The sequence below is a fragment of the Glandiceps talaboti genome, chromosome 3 (assembly GCF_964340395.1).
Source record: "Glandiceps talaboti chromosome 3, keGlaTala1.1, whole genome shotgun sequence".
NCBI lineage: Eukaryota > Metazoa > Hemichordata > Enteropneusta > Spengelidae > Glandiceps > Glandiceps talaboti.
Window position 1 is genome coordinate 28,261,105 of NC_135551.1, and position 19,775 is coordinate 28,280,879.

The 19,775-nt window shown below is 35.5% G+C and overlaps 3 protein-coding genes across 3 annotated transcripts; 2 read left to right on the forward strand and 1 right to left on the reverse strand.

The window, feature by feature from the left end:
* Positions 1-2,171: 2,171 nt before the first annotated feature.
* LOC144432925 (lysophosphatidic acid phosphatase type 6-like) lies at positions 2,172-9,936 on the reverse strand. The gene is made up of 9 exons (XM_078121232.1): positions 9,860-9,936; positions 9,499-9,660; positions 7,974-8,105; positions 7,322-7,452; positions 6,138-6,226; positions 5,264-5,484; positions 4,058-4,248; positions 2,862-3,030; positions 2,172-2,719 (listed from the first exon to the last, which is right to left on the reverse strand). Exons 2-9 carry the CDS (start codon positions 9,622-9,624, stop codon positions 2,546-2,548), a joined length of 1,233 nt encoding a protein of 410 aa, XP_077977358.1. The 5' UTR covers positions 9,625-9,660; positions 9,860-9,936; the 3' UTR covers positions 2,172-2,545.
* Positions 9,937-12,888: 2,952 nt separating this feature from the next.
* On the forward strand, positions 12,889-14,487 carry LOC144433345 (beta-1,4 N-acetylgalactosaminyltransferase 1-like). The gene has a single exon (XM_078121651.1). It carries the CDS (start codon positions 12,889-12,891, stop codon positions 14,485-14,487), a length of 1,599 nt encoding a protein of 532 aa, XP_077977777.1.
* A 3,755-nt stretch (positions 14,488-18,242) lies between these two features.
* LOC144433346 (beta-1,4 N-acetylgalactosaminyltransferase 2-like) lies at positions 18,243-19,217 on the forward strand. The gene has a single exon (XM_078121652.1). It carries the CDS (start codon positions 18,243-18,245, stop codon positions 19,215-19,217), a length of 975 nt encoding a protein of 324 aa, XP_077977778.1.
* The last annotated feature ends 558 nt before the right edge of the window (positions 19,218-19,775 follow it).

Below are 19,775 nucleotides of genomic sequence, written 5' to 3' on the forward strand. Positions count from 1 at the left end.
TCTATAAAAAGTGTTTTTGTTATTTATTTGTTGTAAGTTTCTGTGTAAGTCCCTAGTTGTTGAATATCACACAGGGATTGCTGTAATCTAACTACACATGCTATTAGTACTATCACTTCTAATATTTTAGAAATTAGTAAGCTGCCTTGTAATATCTAGTTACAGACAAATTCCTAAAAGTATTACCAGTTCTTCTATGTATCTTAAACATTACTGTGTCTTTAATTTAGAGAAAACGGACAAAAATGGTGCTTCATTCTTGCCTTGAACAAGTTAGCCTTGAACAAATGTATGTGTGTGTGTGTTTGAGAGAGAGAGAGAGAGAGAGTTATGAAAATTCATGTCTTAGAAATGAAATCACAACAACAAATTAATTATCACAGCATAAAGTTGTTTATTAATACATGTATATTATTCCAAGAGTTACAAGAGATTAAATCCAGAGCTCAGGTACAATTCTTTGAGGGAATCTTCCCAGTTTGATTCTTTTTGATAGGCATATAAACAAAATGTTACGTTGAAAGAAAACGTGCAGCCTCAAACTAGTAAAGGAATGTTGTGCCAAATTAAATTGCACCAATCATAAATTCTCAAACCGTAGTGTTATGGTGTAATAGGGTGGATGTCAAAATGCACGCCATATTATGACAATGCCGATATAGGTTTCAGTTGGGTGTATATAATTATTGTCTCTAGAATCTGTATTTAGTTTAAAGGCGTGACAGAGCGCCTTCACACATAGGTCAACCGTGAAAGATAGAACAGGCCGGTGAGGGTGGACACTGCAACCATTGAATTGTCTTTTGTCACCAATAACCATCTAAAGCTACAAGATCAAGATGATAAAAATCACCTTGCACATACCATACATGAATGCATCGATAGAGGGCGGTATCCTTTTGAAAGGTCTTGTCTGGGTAAATTTTGTCCTGATGTATGTTGTTCAGTCTTACATATTCCATTGAATGCTGTATGACAGTTTGATATCTATTTTATTTATTTTCACATTTTTCTGTGTTTGCCGATGAGCTTTAAATTATTTATTTGTTATTAATTGAAAACTTTATCTCTTCAGATAACCAAGTGTGCGCCACTTCAAGAGCAAATGTAGTTGACATATATTTATTTCAAAAGTGCCAATTCACAAACAAAAGCAACCAAAGAAAGCATGAAATACATAATAAAATATCCATTAAACATTATGCAATTGTACATACTTGGTCATTGAGAAACTAAGTAACTGTAGACAACTGCTGAAAAGGTAAAAAAAAATTGAAAAATAGATCTGATTAGTGCTTTATCTTATGGATACAGTCTTACTGTGGCCCCGTTTTTATTTCTGAGTTAGACTTCTTCCATTAATGGCAATGAATATGGCTTTGTTTGAATGCTGCACATTTTAAAAAAAAACAGATTTTGTGTTTGAAACTCCTGCCTCAGTTATATTGAGCTTTGTACACTGTGTGTATATTTGAAATGTTGACTTTATAATGTTATTGATGTGTTTTTTGAGAGTTCATATATTTAGCAGACTATGTCTATTTTAAACTCAGTGGTAAACTGACTGATTCCAGATATTTTGAATTTTTTATAGGAATGAAATAGTGATATGTCTTTCCAGTTTGATAATAAAATTGTATATTGTGACGAGTGCCTTATAGTCTTTGAGTCACTGTTTTGAATGATACAGAGCCTTACGTTGCCGATACTGATATCTTCAGCATTTCACATCAAATGATCAAACATTATGACTGTAATGATGTTGATCACATCTTGGCAACTACACTTCCATCTTGTAATTGAATGTATGTGACTCACAAATGTACACACACACACATACATACATACATACATACATGCAGACAGACATGCATACATAGTACGTACGTACGTACACACACATGTAGTTGGAACTTAAAATGACACTATCATGACATCCGTATATGTGACTTGTGAGTACAATATTTCAGTATTAATATAGAATCCTATGACCATAATAGTTAATATATCTAGAATATAAATCACAAGTCTGTATTTATTCAATATAGAATGTTGTTACCGAGACAGTAAGTGATAAACATATATTCTCTTTTGTACAAAGTAATTATCCATCTACCAAACATGGTAATCGTTTAAAAGAAATTTTTAGATCATTTGTTTGGATTGGAATGTCCTGAGGGTAATGGAACATGCTAAGAAGTGTTGGTGATAATAAATCAGGGAAATGATTTATAAACATACAACTAACAACTATAATACCCTTATGCTTCTTACTTTGCTTAATGTTCCCTGTTTTCATTGTCCATTCAAGGACATATAATATGGTCTCATGGTAGTATTCTGGTTTAATGTTCCTTATGAATGCATTCAGTAAAATTTAAACTTCATAATAAAACATACAAATTATAAAGTGTACATAAACTCAATAAAATAACCTGAATATCATATAATAATTGTAAATATATAAGACAGTAAAATCTTGAATTCATATCAATACTGTGCGTTCCTCAATTGTGTCTTACAACTGTGTGATATCAATTCCTATCTATACACCAATCCCTGAACTCTGTTCTGTATTATCATTTCCATTATCTACAAGCCATTTTATTGGTGCACCACATAGCCCAGCATAGATGTCCCCATCCACAGCCAGGTGGGAAAATCTCTCCAAGAAGGCATTCATTGGTAGTGGGGAAGTCATGCCAGATGGAATAAGTTCCTGAAACAAAAATTGGTGAAAGACTCAGTAAACATTGTAGACATATATAAAATATATAGTACAATAGCTGTCAAAAATATTGTCATATGCTTGCAATTTGTACAGATAGAAATGGTTCTGATGAAAAAGTCAATATCCTTACCTTTCCAACATACATCATTTTAACGAAGTGTTCCCCCTGTGTGTTCTTGTAGACTTCAAATCTCAAATCAGCAGCAAACGGCGGCCATTGATTATCATAGATGTCAAAGGCACATAGTAAGGCAATAATAGACGAATCATGACAAGCATACAGATGGAATTTAGATCCACTGAAACACAATATCATATATATGGTCAGTTTATATAGTTACTGTTATATTCTCCTCACTAGCCCCATCTACACGTAGGTCGTCCTACCTGAGGTAGGATAGATTTGTGTCTACACATAGGAAGGTTACAGCGTAGATGTCACGCGTTCCATCCTGACAGTACAGAGGACAAAGTCAGGAGGGTTTCAGGAAACCTCTCAGAGGTGTCCTAAGTCAGGACGGTTTCAGGACGCGTTTGTGTCTACACAGGCTTCAAACTATCCCGAATCCTACCTCAGGTAGAATTTTTAGTGCCGTGTAGATGGGGCTAGTGTCTCGTCCCCTTTGTTTCAAATTTACTCTCAAGTCCATTTAATAGGACACATCAGTTAATAGGACACTTTTCATACAATGAAACTGTCTGCAAACTCTTTAACCATGAATGAAACTTAGCTTCACCTCACCCAAAAGAACAAATGATTACCCAAAAAGTGTCTTGCTAAAACCACTAAATGGGCTTGGACCTGTACTATGATATATCACTAACTCATAAGTGGTCAAATTATTTCAGGCTATGAAAATCATACTTGTAATGCACAGAAGTGTTTTCTATTTATCATGATTGCATAACTCTTAACCAGAGAATGACTACTACCTGTACCTAATACTTTATTAATATGTTAAAATATGACATTTTGCACCTAAATCTATCATTAAAATAACAGATTTGTTTTGAACCATGGAAAAATATGAGGATATGACTTCAATACAGCTTGTTCCAAACAATATCATGATTACATTCATGGATAAATTTTAGACAAACAGTTTGAGCTGAACTAAATTTATCAAGAATAGTTTTCTAAAATAAAATGAAACAAATAAAACATTGAACATATCAAGAAAGTATAATGAATTAATATTAAAATCTTGAACACTCTTTGAAATTGCATCTATTGCCATTCCAATTCAAAATTAACTCAATGTCATAGTTGTGTGTCTGATAATTCTTAAACTACTTAATAAACAAAGTAACTGTAGTAATTCTCACATCTTTCCAGCAGCTATGTCTTTTAAATTATCTGTAATGAGTTTGACAAGTGGTCCAACAGATACTTGTAGAACTTCTTCATAATCTTCTTCCTTTGTTCCCATCACCTGTGCCCTGGTCACTTCTAATGCCCACTTCTCTACAGTGTCTGCATAAGGGGCTAGCTTCTCAGGAACTTCTAGGTTATTTGACTAAGAAAGTAATAATAGATTGAAATAATACATCAATAAATGTGATAGTTACAAAAATCATCATATATGCTATCATACCACATTACATTTTAAGCGGGTAGCACACAACGGAAATTCTAATTTGAGACAGCTACTAGCACAGTGTTCATCAGATCACCAACAAAACTCGCATAGTATGCTATGGGCTAAAAAAGCGAATTTTTACTGCTGGCAACCGACCACTGACTTAATCGCAAGGATAAAATATTTTGATTTTTACCAGTGACAGCCATCCACAAGAGTGTGCTACAGTTTACGATATTTAAGATGGCATGGTATGCTACATAATATGGTCTTCGAAGGAACCAGGAGCAAGTGGTACCATATTGTACTTTGAAAAGATGCCTTGTAATATCAATTTCGGCGAAACCGTAAAATAAGTAGAATCGCTGCAATTACGTGAAATTTGTTGGTGCTGCCATTTTGAAATGACATGATGTTAGTCACATTTGACAATTGCAGCTAAAAACATGTTACAGTGCAGTGTGCTATGTACTTGCACCAACAACACCAACAGTCTGCGGAGACAGCAACCACAAGTAAGAATTTACGTAGTGTACGTGCTTCCCACTTTATCTCCATATAAAATATCATGGTTTAGTGTATTCCTATAAAGAGAAAGACTGAGTTGGAAAATCTTACAATCATGACACAACTTTTAATCTCCATATAGAAAGAATTTTTGGTTCACTTTAGAACAAGTCTTGAAAGAAGCCGGCTATATTACACAAACTGTTTTTGTACACAACTACTAAAGATATGTGTTAGCGAATGTCTTTCAAAGTTTAATGAAATTGTTGAATGAATAAATAACTATATAGGCTTGTAGGTATTTGAAACCTTTGAAAGAGTATGTCTTCTTTTGTTCTGTACTTTAAATCTGTTTTTCACAAATAGTAAATTCCACTATACCAACTGCCAAAACGAATATTGTGCCAATTTAACTACTGAAATCCCCACATTTCAACATCCGTACCATTCTTGCAAATAAATCATCTCTGATATGAATATAATTCACATCCTCCTCTTTATCAAGTTCCAATAGTTGTTGTAATTTCTTTCTGTTTTCACTTAAACCTGGGATAACATCTAAATTTTTGTTTAACCATTTGGTGTGCGCCCCCAAGTGGTCACAGTAACGGTTGCTAGGATACAAGATTTCTTTCCTTTCAGCTTCAGAATGGATCACTACCAGTCCTGAAATTCACACACAGTGTTGACAGTTAGCAGGAATAAATATGAAATAGTCAGTCCAGGTATATCCATCTATAACAACCAACAGCATATTTACACATACACATAGAAATATACTTTGAAAGTTTGATAGCCAACTTTCATCACCTGTGTATGACACTACCGTAGTATGGGATGTGTCAGTGGTTAATAAATTCGCATCAAATTGTAAATATGCTGTCCAACTGTTCTTCCTAATTTGCCCCAATTCTTTTTCCAAATGCAGAATTAATATTTTTAATGGCTTTGAAAGCGAGCTATGATATTTAAAGACATCTGAAATCCATGTTGGCATTAAATAATTACTAAATGAGCCTCCAGGAACACCTCAGACAGAGGTCAGACAGAGGTCATGAAAGTAGCAACTTACAATCACTTATACAGTGTACATCATTCACAAAACCTCTACTACGTTATGATTAAGAATCATACATTTCAGTTGACCTTTGACCTTAGGTCTCCCTCTATATACTGAAAATTTTGGAAACATTTCTCACAATCAGAAGACCCCTAGAGAAACACAACAGCATAAGTATACATGTACATGTAGTGACAAAAGAATACAAAATGGTAATAAACACAGCAAATTTGACATTACTAAGCTATCAATATCATACCTTTAGGTTTCCCCAGTAGTTCTTCATACATCCCAGCCAAAGATGACCGTGCTGATTCTTGTGTTCTTGCTATGTTTGTAGAACGTATACTAGAAGACATGGTAATAATATTATTTAATAACAATTATTAATAATTGCAAGCCGCATCATTATCACTATAACCACTACCAACACTATCTTCATCACCACCACCACCACCACCACCACCACCACCACCACAATCATTACCACCACCACCACCACCACCACCACCACCATCCAGCAGCACTATGCCATCATCATCATCACCACCACCATCATCATCATCATCATCATCATCATCATCATCATCATATCATCACCATTTATTATGTCATATCAACTTTCGCATCACCCATAAAATATTAATTATCACCACAATATCATTGAAATGTTACCGCCATCATAGTACAATGTCAAAATTATGATGCAACTATATGCATCACAATAACACAATGTCCTCATAAATCAAATTAACATATTGAAATCAATCATTTTGTTAATGATATATAAATATAAACAACATACACAATAACAACAAATCATTGTGGAGTCATGATGAGTGAATGATTAACATGAACAGCTTGGAATCTACAGGTTCAAGCCCCGTCGCGGCCTGCTGTTTGTTTCTGAGTGGCTAAAGTCCTTGGGCAAGATTTGAACCACGACTGTGCCTCAGTCAACCCAGCTGTATAATTGGGGACCTGGTAGGATGTAGGTTGCAATGTGAAGGCTTTAATCCTATGCGCTGAAATGGCTGCAATGGATTGTATGCTCCCTGGGGAGTTGAGGAAGACTAAAGGGCTGTTGAGCCGTTCTGATCCGAGCCAGGGGTAATAATTGTAAAGCGCTTTGAGCACGGCGTGGGAAAGCGCTATATAAGAACCCAACATTATTATTATTATTGTTATTATCATTATGTAGCAACATTATCACAGGTGGACAGTTATAGATGTACATAACTGACAAGTACTTTCACACCTGGATTTACATATATTGAAGCTAACCTTTTCACACCTCTGGTTACTCAACACCTTCAGCAAAATTTGGATCATTCTGTCAGATCCAGTTAAACACTGAGGAAAGACAAATGATTTGTTCCAAACATGTCTGTTTCACAATCAAAAGTGGAGAAAAAGAAAAAGTACATTAAGATTCCTACTCACTATATGACAGCTGGATCAAACTCAACTGGTAGGAACTTCTTTTCTTCTACATACTCTTTACGAAGTTGTTGTCCAAGGCAATATAATTGCTTCATGCCCTTGGCTGTTAGTTGGCCTGGAAATGATCCACCCTAAGTCAAACAGTAACAACAATGACATTATCCTTATTACCTCCTAGTAAACCTAGTTGGTAAGGAGTAATTCAAAAAGATTCAGCATTTGTCTATATATATTTATTGACAAAGCATATAAATGAAGAAAAAAATTATGCTAATTTTTAAAAAGGTTTATCCACATGCCAATAAATCTATCGTTGTTGCCCAATATGCACCATCATTTTAGTTTCGTAGTTGCTGTGTGGCTGTATGTAATTGTTTTGAATATTTATCCACTTGTCCAACTAACCCTGTTGTTATCTTTGCAATATACACCATTTTTTTGTTGCTGTGGGCATGATCTTGTTACTAGGTAGACATATTCACATCAACTTGCCTATACACAAGCTGTTGTTACCTTTGCAATACACACAATCATTTGGCTGTTGCTATGGGTGTGGTCTTGTTGCTAGGCAAACATGGGATCATTTGTTTCTGGTGGTAGCTAGGCCATATACAGTCCTTCAAGTTCTTACTCAAAATGTACAACTACTTACTCGTAATGTTCTAGCTCGGTATCTATTCTCAGCTGTTCTTTCTGGTGCTGGGCCATCATCCAGTCCTTTAAGTTCATACTCAATCCTTGTTTCATCTGCACCTACGAATAATTTATCTTTGTCCCAGAATGCCTGTACACAAATAAATATATAGTTATTACCAGAATGCCTTTACACAAATAAATATAATTATATAATTATTTATGTTTGTCCCAGAATGCCTGTATACACATAAATATAACATAGCTTAATACATAATGCTTCATGTTGTCTGAGATATTCAATTACATTTTTCATGATAGAGTGTACCACAAACTTTAAAAAGCCATGTGTTACTTTCACTTCCCTTCAAAGTGCTTACTCATACAGACAAACATACACAATGGCTGTAATTCTTTCCATTCTTGCAATTCATCTGCTTTTGTTAAATTTTATCATTAATCTTCGTCTGTACATGTATGCTCAATAAGACAAATGGATTTGGAGGTTGATATTCATTTTCTGGTTTTACTTCATCTTTTGCTTCCCAGGGGGCAACTCCCTTGGTTTTCATACAGGGATACTCTACTGAGATTAATGTACAAGCCCAAAGTTTTATAATAGCACATTTTCCGACACAGTCGACCCTTTCTCATACCAAAGCCTAATGTCTCATATATCCTGACAAGTTTCATTCAAATCTTGTTTATTGTGGTTGCTATGGTTTTGGATCCAGGGCTGACATGAAAGGCTAATATGGTTATAAATATTTATATACCCAATTAATGATGGAGGAGAAACATAATGTTTTAAGTTTTAACCTGAAAATAATATCTTATTCTCAAACATGAGGGTAGTGGTAATGGGTAGTGGAAAAGGGCCCATTCCCATAGACCCTCACCACATTGTCATCTATGGCAGTTGCCCCCCCCCCCTCCCCCACACTATTTTGTTTCAAGTTTTGAAAAATTGACAAACGAAATTTGTCCAAAAGAGAGAACTGCATTTTACAATGAAATTTAGTTTTATAAATATGTACAAACATACATAACATAGGTGATGAATACTAGTCATGGTAACAATATCACAAGCTCAATACATCCTCAATCTCACCATCACCCCCCCCCCTCCCCAAGCATACTTAGAGTGTGTCTCATATGACTAGATGCAACAAATGAAGTGAAATATTTTCACAAAAATTATAATAAATGTTTAAAAATCACTGAATAAAACATGAAACCTGCAATAAATGCAACTCATGCTATAAGGTACCATGCAATTCTCTAACTCCATACTGAGAGGAAAAGGAGAATTTTTTGCTGACTAATGGTGAAGAGTCACATTTTTGTAGTTTTGTAGTAAATATATTTGATGACGATATTAACTCATTGATTGAAAATATTCAGACAACGCTATGGTATTATATGTGATAATGTTAAGTCCGTTTGTTAAAACTTAAAAAGACAGTGTATGGAGCGAACCTCCTCATGCACCTACATGTAGTGGATATCATTCAATGAGCAATTGATATAGGAGTGGCACCCACCGATTCTACGTTTGGTATGAGGTTCATTGTTGTTCTAGCACCGTGTCGAATGAAAATCTGAACATGAACAAGTTCAAGTTCACCTGAAGTGTCTCTGGCAGCATTTCCTGTTGTTTGGTCAGCCATCTTTTGTATTTGTATCACCAACGGACAGTTCAAAATCTGAAAACATGTATATAGCAAATACCACATTTTAAAACCCGGAAGTCGACCTTCATTGAGTTTACGAACTCAATGTAAACAGCGATACATGATGTAGTACTGATAATAGATACACGAAAATGTTGACCCATCGATCACCACCGCGCTACATGAAGCTACTATGTAAGCTGTGTTGCCAAGTTGAAAAATATATATTTACCACTTTCGGATACAAGTTGAGACGAGCTCTGAAGTGTTGATGCGGCCGATTGTAACTTACCACATACAAGTTGTAAGTTTATGCTGACGAATAAGCTATTAAACACGCATGCGCATCGAAAGCTGGACGATCGGGTGGGGCGTAGGAGGAGGGGAGGGGGGACTTCGGGACTTTACCAAAATCAAAATACTAACGTCGTAACTGTTTATACAATAAATTCTTCCTGTTGAAATATATATTTCAAAGCCATTGGGTTAAAATGTTGTGAGACGTGAAAAGGGCCATAGTTTCCAAAATCAATGGCAAGGACAAGATCCCACCGCTGCCATAATCTTACATCAAGGCATTGGTTGTTTTAATACTGCTCCACCATTTGTGTGAAAGCACTACATTACAGTGTAATGAATTCTTGTGTTTATAAATGTAATAGCTGAAGGGCCAGAACTCTTCCTTCGCATTGAGTGAAACTGCGCGATCACAGAAACAAGTATAATTTTACCCCTTTCATATAGTGTTGGTTTAATACGTCAATAGTAACGATATTATCGTCATTTTATTGTATTCTGATAGAAATATTCTGAGCCATAACTCGGGAAACAAATGCCTGTGGGTCACCTTTATGAATTTATTATACGTATTAGTTACGCCATGGAAGCATTTATACCAATATATCCCAAGGTTAGAGTCGCAAATACAGACCTCTTTTCGAAATTGAATTCAGTTCGTGTTTCAAAGTCTACAATTACGCTATGCCAAGAATGAAAATTTGAATTATACATAGTCATGAATACGCACTGTGCATCTAATGAATATTCATGTATAGTAAGACCCATTTGGCAGGGTGCAACACTGAAAGAATCTAGAACAAAAGAGATCCGGTGAAAAAGAAGTTCAATTTCAGTGTTTCTTGCTTTTCAATTGGGTGAATGTCAGTGATATGAAACCATTGAATGACTCCAGAACCCAAAGTTTATTTTTAAAAATACTTCCATTTCCTGGAGTAGTGTTCATTTTAATTATGAAAATTCCACATTTAAAATTAAAAGCTACATCAACAAGCTTCATTGAACATGTGCGCTTTATTATTTCCAATGTATGAATTATTAATTATGCAAATACATTTTGGTAATTCATCAGATTTGATGCACTATTACTTTAGTTATTATGACGACAGACAGCGACAGAGACAGACATAAATAAATAAATAAATAAATAAATAAATAAATAAATAAATAAATAAATAAATAAATAAATAAATACATACATACATACATACATACATACATACATACATACATACATACATACATAAATACATACATACATACATACATACATACATACATACATGTATATACATACATACGTACGTACGTACGTACCTACCTACCTACCTACCTACCTACCTACCTGCATGCATGCACGCACGCACGCACGCACGCACGCACGCACACACGCACACACACACATACACACATACACACATACACACATACATACATACATACATACATACATTCATACATACATACATACATACATACATACATACATACATACATACATACATACATACAGGAATCAAATGGGAACAAGCTTGTAAATTAATTTATAAACAACAAAGGAAGACAAGTTGAGGGTTTCCGAATCAGAATACTCTTAGGCTATCGAATATTGGCAACAAATATACGTTATGATGAATAATAAAATAATAAAATAATAAACAATTCACTCCGCAAACATTGCAGAGAACTTTATTTTGTACCAATTACTTTCGATTACACGTCAAGAATCGACACTTTGGTGTCCTGCCTCCAGAAAAGAGATTTACTAATTAATCTTATAATTATTGCAAAATACCACCTACACTCAATCTGTTTTATATCTATACAAGTATAATTTCACATATTTTATATTGCTAAAATACTTACGGGTGACCATTTGGAGAAGGTAAATGCAAAAATGACAATAACCAGATGCATCGAATACCTGCATAGTTTTGTTCATACGCACGTTGTTGAAAAGGGAAATTCCGTATGTACATATAGACAGACAGACAGACAGACAGACAGACAGATAGATAGATAGATAGATAGATAGATAGATAGATAGATAGACAGGCAGACATGCAGGCAGGCATACATACATACATACATACATACATACATACATACATACATACATTTTACATACATACATACATACATACATACATACATACATACATACATACATAGAGACAGACAGACAGACAGACAGACAGACAGACAGACAGACAGACAGACAGACAGACAGACAGACAAATAAGTAAATAAATAAATAAATAAATAAGCTGCTGAATGCATATATGTATACCTGTCCTGACCAGTAAAGGATGGTTGACAAGTGATAAAATGGGTCATGTTAAGTGGTGACAGCTGATACAACAAAACAACTAATAGATGAAAAGATTAAAGTATACTCCATATACATGGTAATTGTATTAGATATTCTATCACGTACGATATGTCACCAATATTTTTACTTATAAATAATGATGTTTGCTTATCAGATTGCCATTGAACAGCAGATTTGTCAGAGGCGTGCACGTGTGAAAGAGGAGTCACAACTTCAGGGTTAAAAGCGTATACATTGTTCAATTCAGCTACCTCACTCGCTTTTTCTGAAGCCGATCGTTGAGCTGTTCCCATTGACGAGTGTTAGAGTCTATTGTATTGGATATTCGCATATGATATTAATCCAAGACCACCACTGCTGCTACGACTGTGCACAGGGTGATACATACAATATATAAATAATAACACAAATATATTTCTGGTTCAGCACATATGTAAACCGATGACGTGTTCGTTGCAATAAACTGTTGACGAGACCACGGATACAACCCTTCAGATTGGACCAACCATTTCTTTATAGGATCCCACATTGACTGTACTGTAGTCATGTCTACCTGCTTCAAGCGAAGACCTACGGTATCTTTTCTATTAGTTATCAACGGTGCACTTTTGTTTTTTGTTGTAATTTCTGTGATGTATAAAGACTGTAACTGTGACTGCAAACCAAATGCAAGCTATGATACCCACGAGCTTGTTGGTAACGTTTTTGTTGTACCGACGACTGAGGACATCACACATGACAATTTAGGACCAGCACCAATGGAAAAGAGGGATGCTACGACAGTCGACTTTTTAGACATTCTGAGAACTGCAGCATCAACAACGTCATTTGATGGCGAAGGTGATATTGATAATATTCGTGATAAACTAGAGATGTATTCACTAAAATGCATTTGTCCTGAACCACCTAAATGGTTGAGAAGATCAGACATAAATTATAGACGATTGGAGATGGCAAAGGAGTGGGAGAGAGACTTAGATAGAAAACGCCAACCGTTTGTAAAATGTCAGGCTATGTCACCTATCAGTTACCTTGGTAACGGAATCACGGTAGAACCATTTGAGTCAGTTCCTCTTATTGGCATATCAATCCACGACTTCGTCTTAAATGCTGTCAAACATGATGACGCTTACATGCTTATCAAATTCCACTCTGTTCACCATTTGGGTATTTTATACCTACCAGATGAAGCAATACAACGGTGGTCAACTTTGATTCAGTTAGATGGCGACCAAACAACAACACTCACAATCACAGTGGCTGGAAAAGATTTGGGCATTATGAATGACATTGTGGATAAAATTGTCTATAAGAGTACCAGTTATCACATTGACAAATATGACAGGGTGGAAATATTGTTTCTTGATTTTATTCATTATGTCAATGTACACATTAGAAGGCAACCGTTACCAGATCTTATAGACCCAGGTCTAGATGACGTCGACGTCATCTCCAACAAAGTCACTGTCATTACTAAAACATTTGAACGCTATGACTGCTTGGACAGGTTTGTCACCAATGTTCGAAAATTTTACCCCACCATTCCAATCATAATTGCTGACGATTCTGAATTTCCTGATATAGTAAACGCTTCAAACGTGAAACATTTTACTATGCCTTTTCGAGACGGTTGCTTTGCTGGCAGAAATTTAGCTCTGAGTCAAGTCCGTACGAAATATGTCGTCTTCGCTGATGATGATTTTGTTTTCACGAATGAAACAAATCTAGAATCAATGGTCGAAAAACTAGAAGACCCTCTAGTAGAATTAGATATTATATCTGGACATGTGGAGAAGTTAACATCGCTTGATTATATATTTAAATTAGCGAACGATGTCAATGGACAGGGGGTATGTTCGATGGGTGTTTACGGGATCATTGACAAGGAACGCCGAAGAGTTCCCGGATATCCGCAATGCATTTTTGCTGAAATGGCTAACAATTTCTTCATGGCCAAAACTACAGTTTTACGTCGGATTGGATTTGAACCTGGGTTTATTTACGCTGGGCACGAAGAATTCTGGATGGATGCTGTTGGGAAAGCTAAAACTGCTGTATGCTATGATGTCAACATCGACCATAATAGAACAGAGACTGTGAAGTATGGTTGGTATAGATACCAAACTGAAACAAGGAGGAAAAGAGATCCGCATCTTTTGTTTGAAAATAATCTTTGTTACTGGAGAAATTGGGAATTTGAAACACAACCGAAGATCTTACATGTAAAGTAACATAAGCCTGTGAATACACCAGTCACTAATAAGTGGAACTGTCAATTAATACAAACTAAAACTAAATCATCGATATAAATGTCTTGCAATATGCACTGCATATATTAAGACTTGTGTTCTTACCTAATATGAGAGGTACTGATGCTGTATATTCACCTGAATTTTTTTTACAACTTTCTATGACATGAATTACTTGAGTGGTATTTTTTCTCTCTAATATATCTCTGACATGAAGTAGCATATTGTATTGCCGTCAATACATAAGAACAGAATGCAGCAATTGCGTAGAGCAACTATTACAATTGTACCAGATCTGTTACACATATCTATTAAATTATTAAAATGTCATAAAGATATATGCCTATAGCTGTACTTCATATAGCTGGCAGAATACCAGATATGATTATGTCACGATAATGAGTTAGAAAAGAACTCATCCACACCTTGGCCACCCCAGTGAAAACGTTTGACCGTGTTCTAGTGTTGCCGTAAAAGAAGCCTGTTGGTTTTATATGACGATGTACATTTCCATTTGGTTTCTCAGACCTGTCACTATTTTATTGTCATATATATCATCTATGTAAATGATTGTTTGGATTATATTAAACAGCTGATGTGTTATTTCCATACATCTTTTTATCTGTTAAGTAAACTTTGAAGTCATAAAAGCCAGCTGTGATACAACTAAAACCACTTTAACATAATCAATCAATCAATCAATCAGTCAGTCAGTCAGTCAGTCAGTCAGTCAGTCAGTCCGTCCGTCCGTCCGTCCGTCCGTCCGTCCGTCCGTCCATCCATCCATCCATCCATCCATCCATCCATCAACCAACCAGTCAGTCAGTCAGTCAGTCAGTCAGTCAGTCTGAAGTCAGTCAGTCAGTCAGTCAGTCAGTCGATCAGTTTGTTTGTCACTTTCTATGCACCTTTTTTGTGTGGTAATGACAAGAACTGGGTAGATTTTGGTAGATACCTATGAATATTAATGATCCATTTGCATAATCAACGAATTTCAGTAATTAGGTTATATCTTATATTTCATAATTTAGTACATACATCGATGATAACAATGCACAGACCTAACATCTAGATTGGCATCTAGATCCAAAAATTGTAAATTAATTTATAAAACAACAATAGAAAACGAGTTGATGGGTTTCCAAATCAAAATACTCTATCGAATACACAGCAAGAATTTAAACTTTGGTGTCCTGCCCAAAGAAAAGAGATTTACTAAACAATCATATAATTATTACAAAATACCACCTACACTTAATCTGTTTTATAGATATACAATTATACATTCACATATTTCTTATTGGTAAAACACTGACTGGCTTGGAGAAGATAACTGCAAAAATGACGGGAATGTTGAACGCTTTCAACAACCAGGTGTAAAAGTACCCAAAGCCTTTTGTAAGGGCAAAGGCTTCACAGTTTTGTTCCCACACACATAGTTGGAAAGCGAAACTCTGTACATACGTACATACATACACATACGTATGTATGTATATATGTATGTATGTATGTATGTATGTATACATACATACATACATACATACATACATACATGCATGCATACATACATACATACATACATACATACATACATACATACATACATACATACATACATACATTGACAGACAGACAGACAGACAGGCAGGCAGATATATAGATAAACGAAAAATAAATAAATAAACAAATAAATAAATAAATAAACAAACAAACAAACAAACAAACAAACAAACAAACAAACAAATAATTAAGCTTTAGTTAAGGCTACAGGTGTTTACCAGTAAATAATGATTGGTAAGTGGTTAAAGATATGAAGTGATGACAGCTGGTACGAACAAAACCAACCTTTTCTTTATAGGATCCCACATTGACTGTACTGTAGTGATGTCTACCTGCTTCAAGCGAAGACCTCTATTATCTTTTCTATTAGTTATCAACAATGCACTTTTGTTTTTTGTGGCAATTTATGTGATGTACAAAGACTGTAACTGAGACTGCAAACCAAATGCAAGCTATGATACCCACAAAATTGTTGGTGACGCTTTTGTTGTACCGACGACTAAGGACATCACATATGACAGCTTAGGACCAGCACCAACAGAAACAGACGACTTGTATGTATGTATGTGTGTATGTATGTATGTATGTATGTATGTATGTATACGTACTTACATACATATATACATACATACGCACGCACGCACTCACATACATACATACATACATACATACATACATACATACATACATACATACATTGACAGACAGACAGGCAGGCAGATAGATAGATAGATAGATAAAACGAAAAATAAACAAACAAACACACATACAAACAATCAAACAAATAAATAAATAAACAAACAAACAAACAAACAAATAAACAAATAATTAAGCTTTAGTTAGGGCTACATGTGTATACCAGTATTAAATAATGATTGATAATTGGTTAAAGGTATGAAGTGATGACAGCTGGTACGAACAAAACAAATAAATGAAAGGCCTCGAGTACAATCCATTAATTGTCATATACATTGTATTAGCTATTAAATATCGTTCAATATGTCACCAATTATTTCACTGTGAAAAAAAATTACTTATTTTCGCACATCTGATTGAACAGCAGTTTTGTCAGAGGCGTGCACATGTGAAAGGGGGGGGGGGGGTCACAGCTTAAGGGTTAAGCACAGATATTGTTCAATTCAGCTGAAATAGATGCCCGAACTGAGTACATTTCCTATCTACGCTATTTGTCGGACGAATCATTGAGCTGTTCCCCATTGACGCGTGTTACAATCTGTTATTGCATTCACATATGATGTTAATCCGAAACCACCACTGCTGCTACGACTTTGTACAGGGTGATATACAATATCTAAATATACAAATTATATATTTCTTGTTCAGCACACAGGTAAAGCGTTGACATGTGCGTAGAAATATACCGTTATTGACTAGACCACGGATACAACCCTTCTGATTGAACCAACCTTTTCTTTATAGGATCCCACATTGACTGTACTGCAGAGATGTCTACCTGCTTCAGGCGGAGACCTCCGTTATCTTTTCTATTAGTTATCAACGGTGCACTTTTGTTTTTTGTGACAATTTATGTGATGTATAAAGACTGTAACTGTGACTGCAAACCAAATGCAAGCTATGATACCCACGAGATTGTTGGTGACGTGTTTGTTGTACAGACGACTGAGGACATCAGATATAACAACTTAGGACCAGCACCAACGGAAAAGAGAGATGCTACGACAGACGACTTGTTAGACATTCTGAGAACTGAAGCATCTACCACGTCATTTGATCGAGAAGGTGATATTGATAATATTCGTGATAAATTAGAGATGTATTCACTGAAATGCATTTGTCCTGAACCACCTAAATGGTTGAGAAGATCAGACATAAATTATAGACGATTGGAGATGGCAAAGGAGTGGGAGAGAGACTTAGATAGAAAACGCCAACCGTTTGTAAAATGTCAGGCTATGTCACCTATCAGTTACCTTGGTAACGGCATAACGGTAGAACCATTTGAGTCAGTTCCACTTATTAGCATATCAATCCACGACTTCGTCATAAATGCTGTCAAACATGATGACGCTTACATGCTTATCAAATTCCACTCTGTTCACCATTTGGGTATTTTATACCTACCAGATTAAGCAATACAACGGTGGTCAACTTTGATTCAGTTAGATGGCGACCAAACAACAACACTCGCAATTACAATGGCTGGAAAACATTTGGGCATTATGAATGACATTGTCGATAAAATTGTCTATAAGAGTACCAGTTATCACATTGACAAATATGACAGGGTAGAAATATTGTTTCTTGATTTTATTCATTATGTCAATGTACACATTAGAAGGCAACCGTTACCAGATCTTATAGACCCAGGTCTAGATGACGTCGACATCATCTCCAACAAAGTCACTGTCATTACTAAAACATTTGAACGCTATGACTGCTTGGACAGGTTTGTCACCAATGTTCGAAAATTTTACCCCACCATTCCAATCATAATTGCTGACGATTCTGAATTTCCTGATATAGTAAACGCTTCAAACGTGAAACATTTTACTATGCCTTTTCGAGACGGTTGCTTTGCTGGCAGAAATTTAGCTCTGAGTCAAGTCCGTACGAAATATGTCGTCTTCGCTGATGATGATTTTGTTTTCACGAATGAAACAAATCTAGAATCAATGGTCGAAAAACTAGAAGACCCTCTAGTAGAATTGGATATTATATCTGGACATGTGGAGAAGTTAACATCGCTTGATTATATATTTAAATTAGCGAACGATGTCAATGGACAGGGTGTATGTTCGATGGGTGTTTACGGGAGTATTGACAAGGAACGCCGAAGAGTTCCCGGATATCCGCAATGCATTTTTGCTGAAATGGCTAACAATTTCTTCATGGCCAAAACTACAGTTTTACGTCGGATTGGATTTGAACCTGGGTTTATTTACGCTGGGCACGAAGAATTCTGGATGGATGCTGTTGGGAAAGCTAAAACTGCTGTATGCTATGATGTCAACATCGACCATAATAGAACAGAGACTGTGAAGTATGGTTGGTATAGATACCAAACTGAAACAAGGAGGAAAAGAGATCCGCATCTTTTGTTTGAAAATAATCTTTGTTACTGGAGAAATTGGGAATTTGAAACACAACCGAAGATCTTACATGTAAAGTAACATAAGCCTGTGAATACACCAGTCACTAATAAGTGGAACTGTCAATTAATACAAACTAAAACTAAATCATCGATATAAATGTCTTGCAATATGCACTGCATATATTAAGACTTGTGTTCTTACCTAATATGAGAGGTACTGATGCTGTATATTCACCTGAAATTTTTTTTACAACTTTCTATGACATGAATTACTTGAGTGGTATTTTTTCTCTCTAATATATCTCTGACATGAAGTAGCATATTGTATTGCCGCCAATACATAAGAACAGAATGCAGCAATTGCGTAGAGCAACTACTACAATTGTATCAGATCTGTTACACATATCTATTAAATTATTAAAATGTCATAAAGATATATGCCTATAGCTGTACTTCATATAGCTGACAGAATATTAGATATGATTATGTCACGATAATGAGTTAGGAAAGAACTCATCCACACCTTGGCCACCCTAGTGAAAACGTTTGCCCGTGTTCTAATGTTGCCGTAAAAGAAGCTTGTTGGTTTTATATGACGATGTACATTTCCATTTGATTTCTCAGACCTGTCACTATT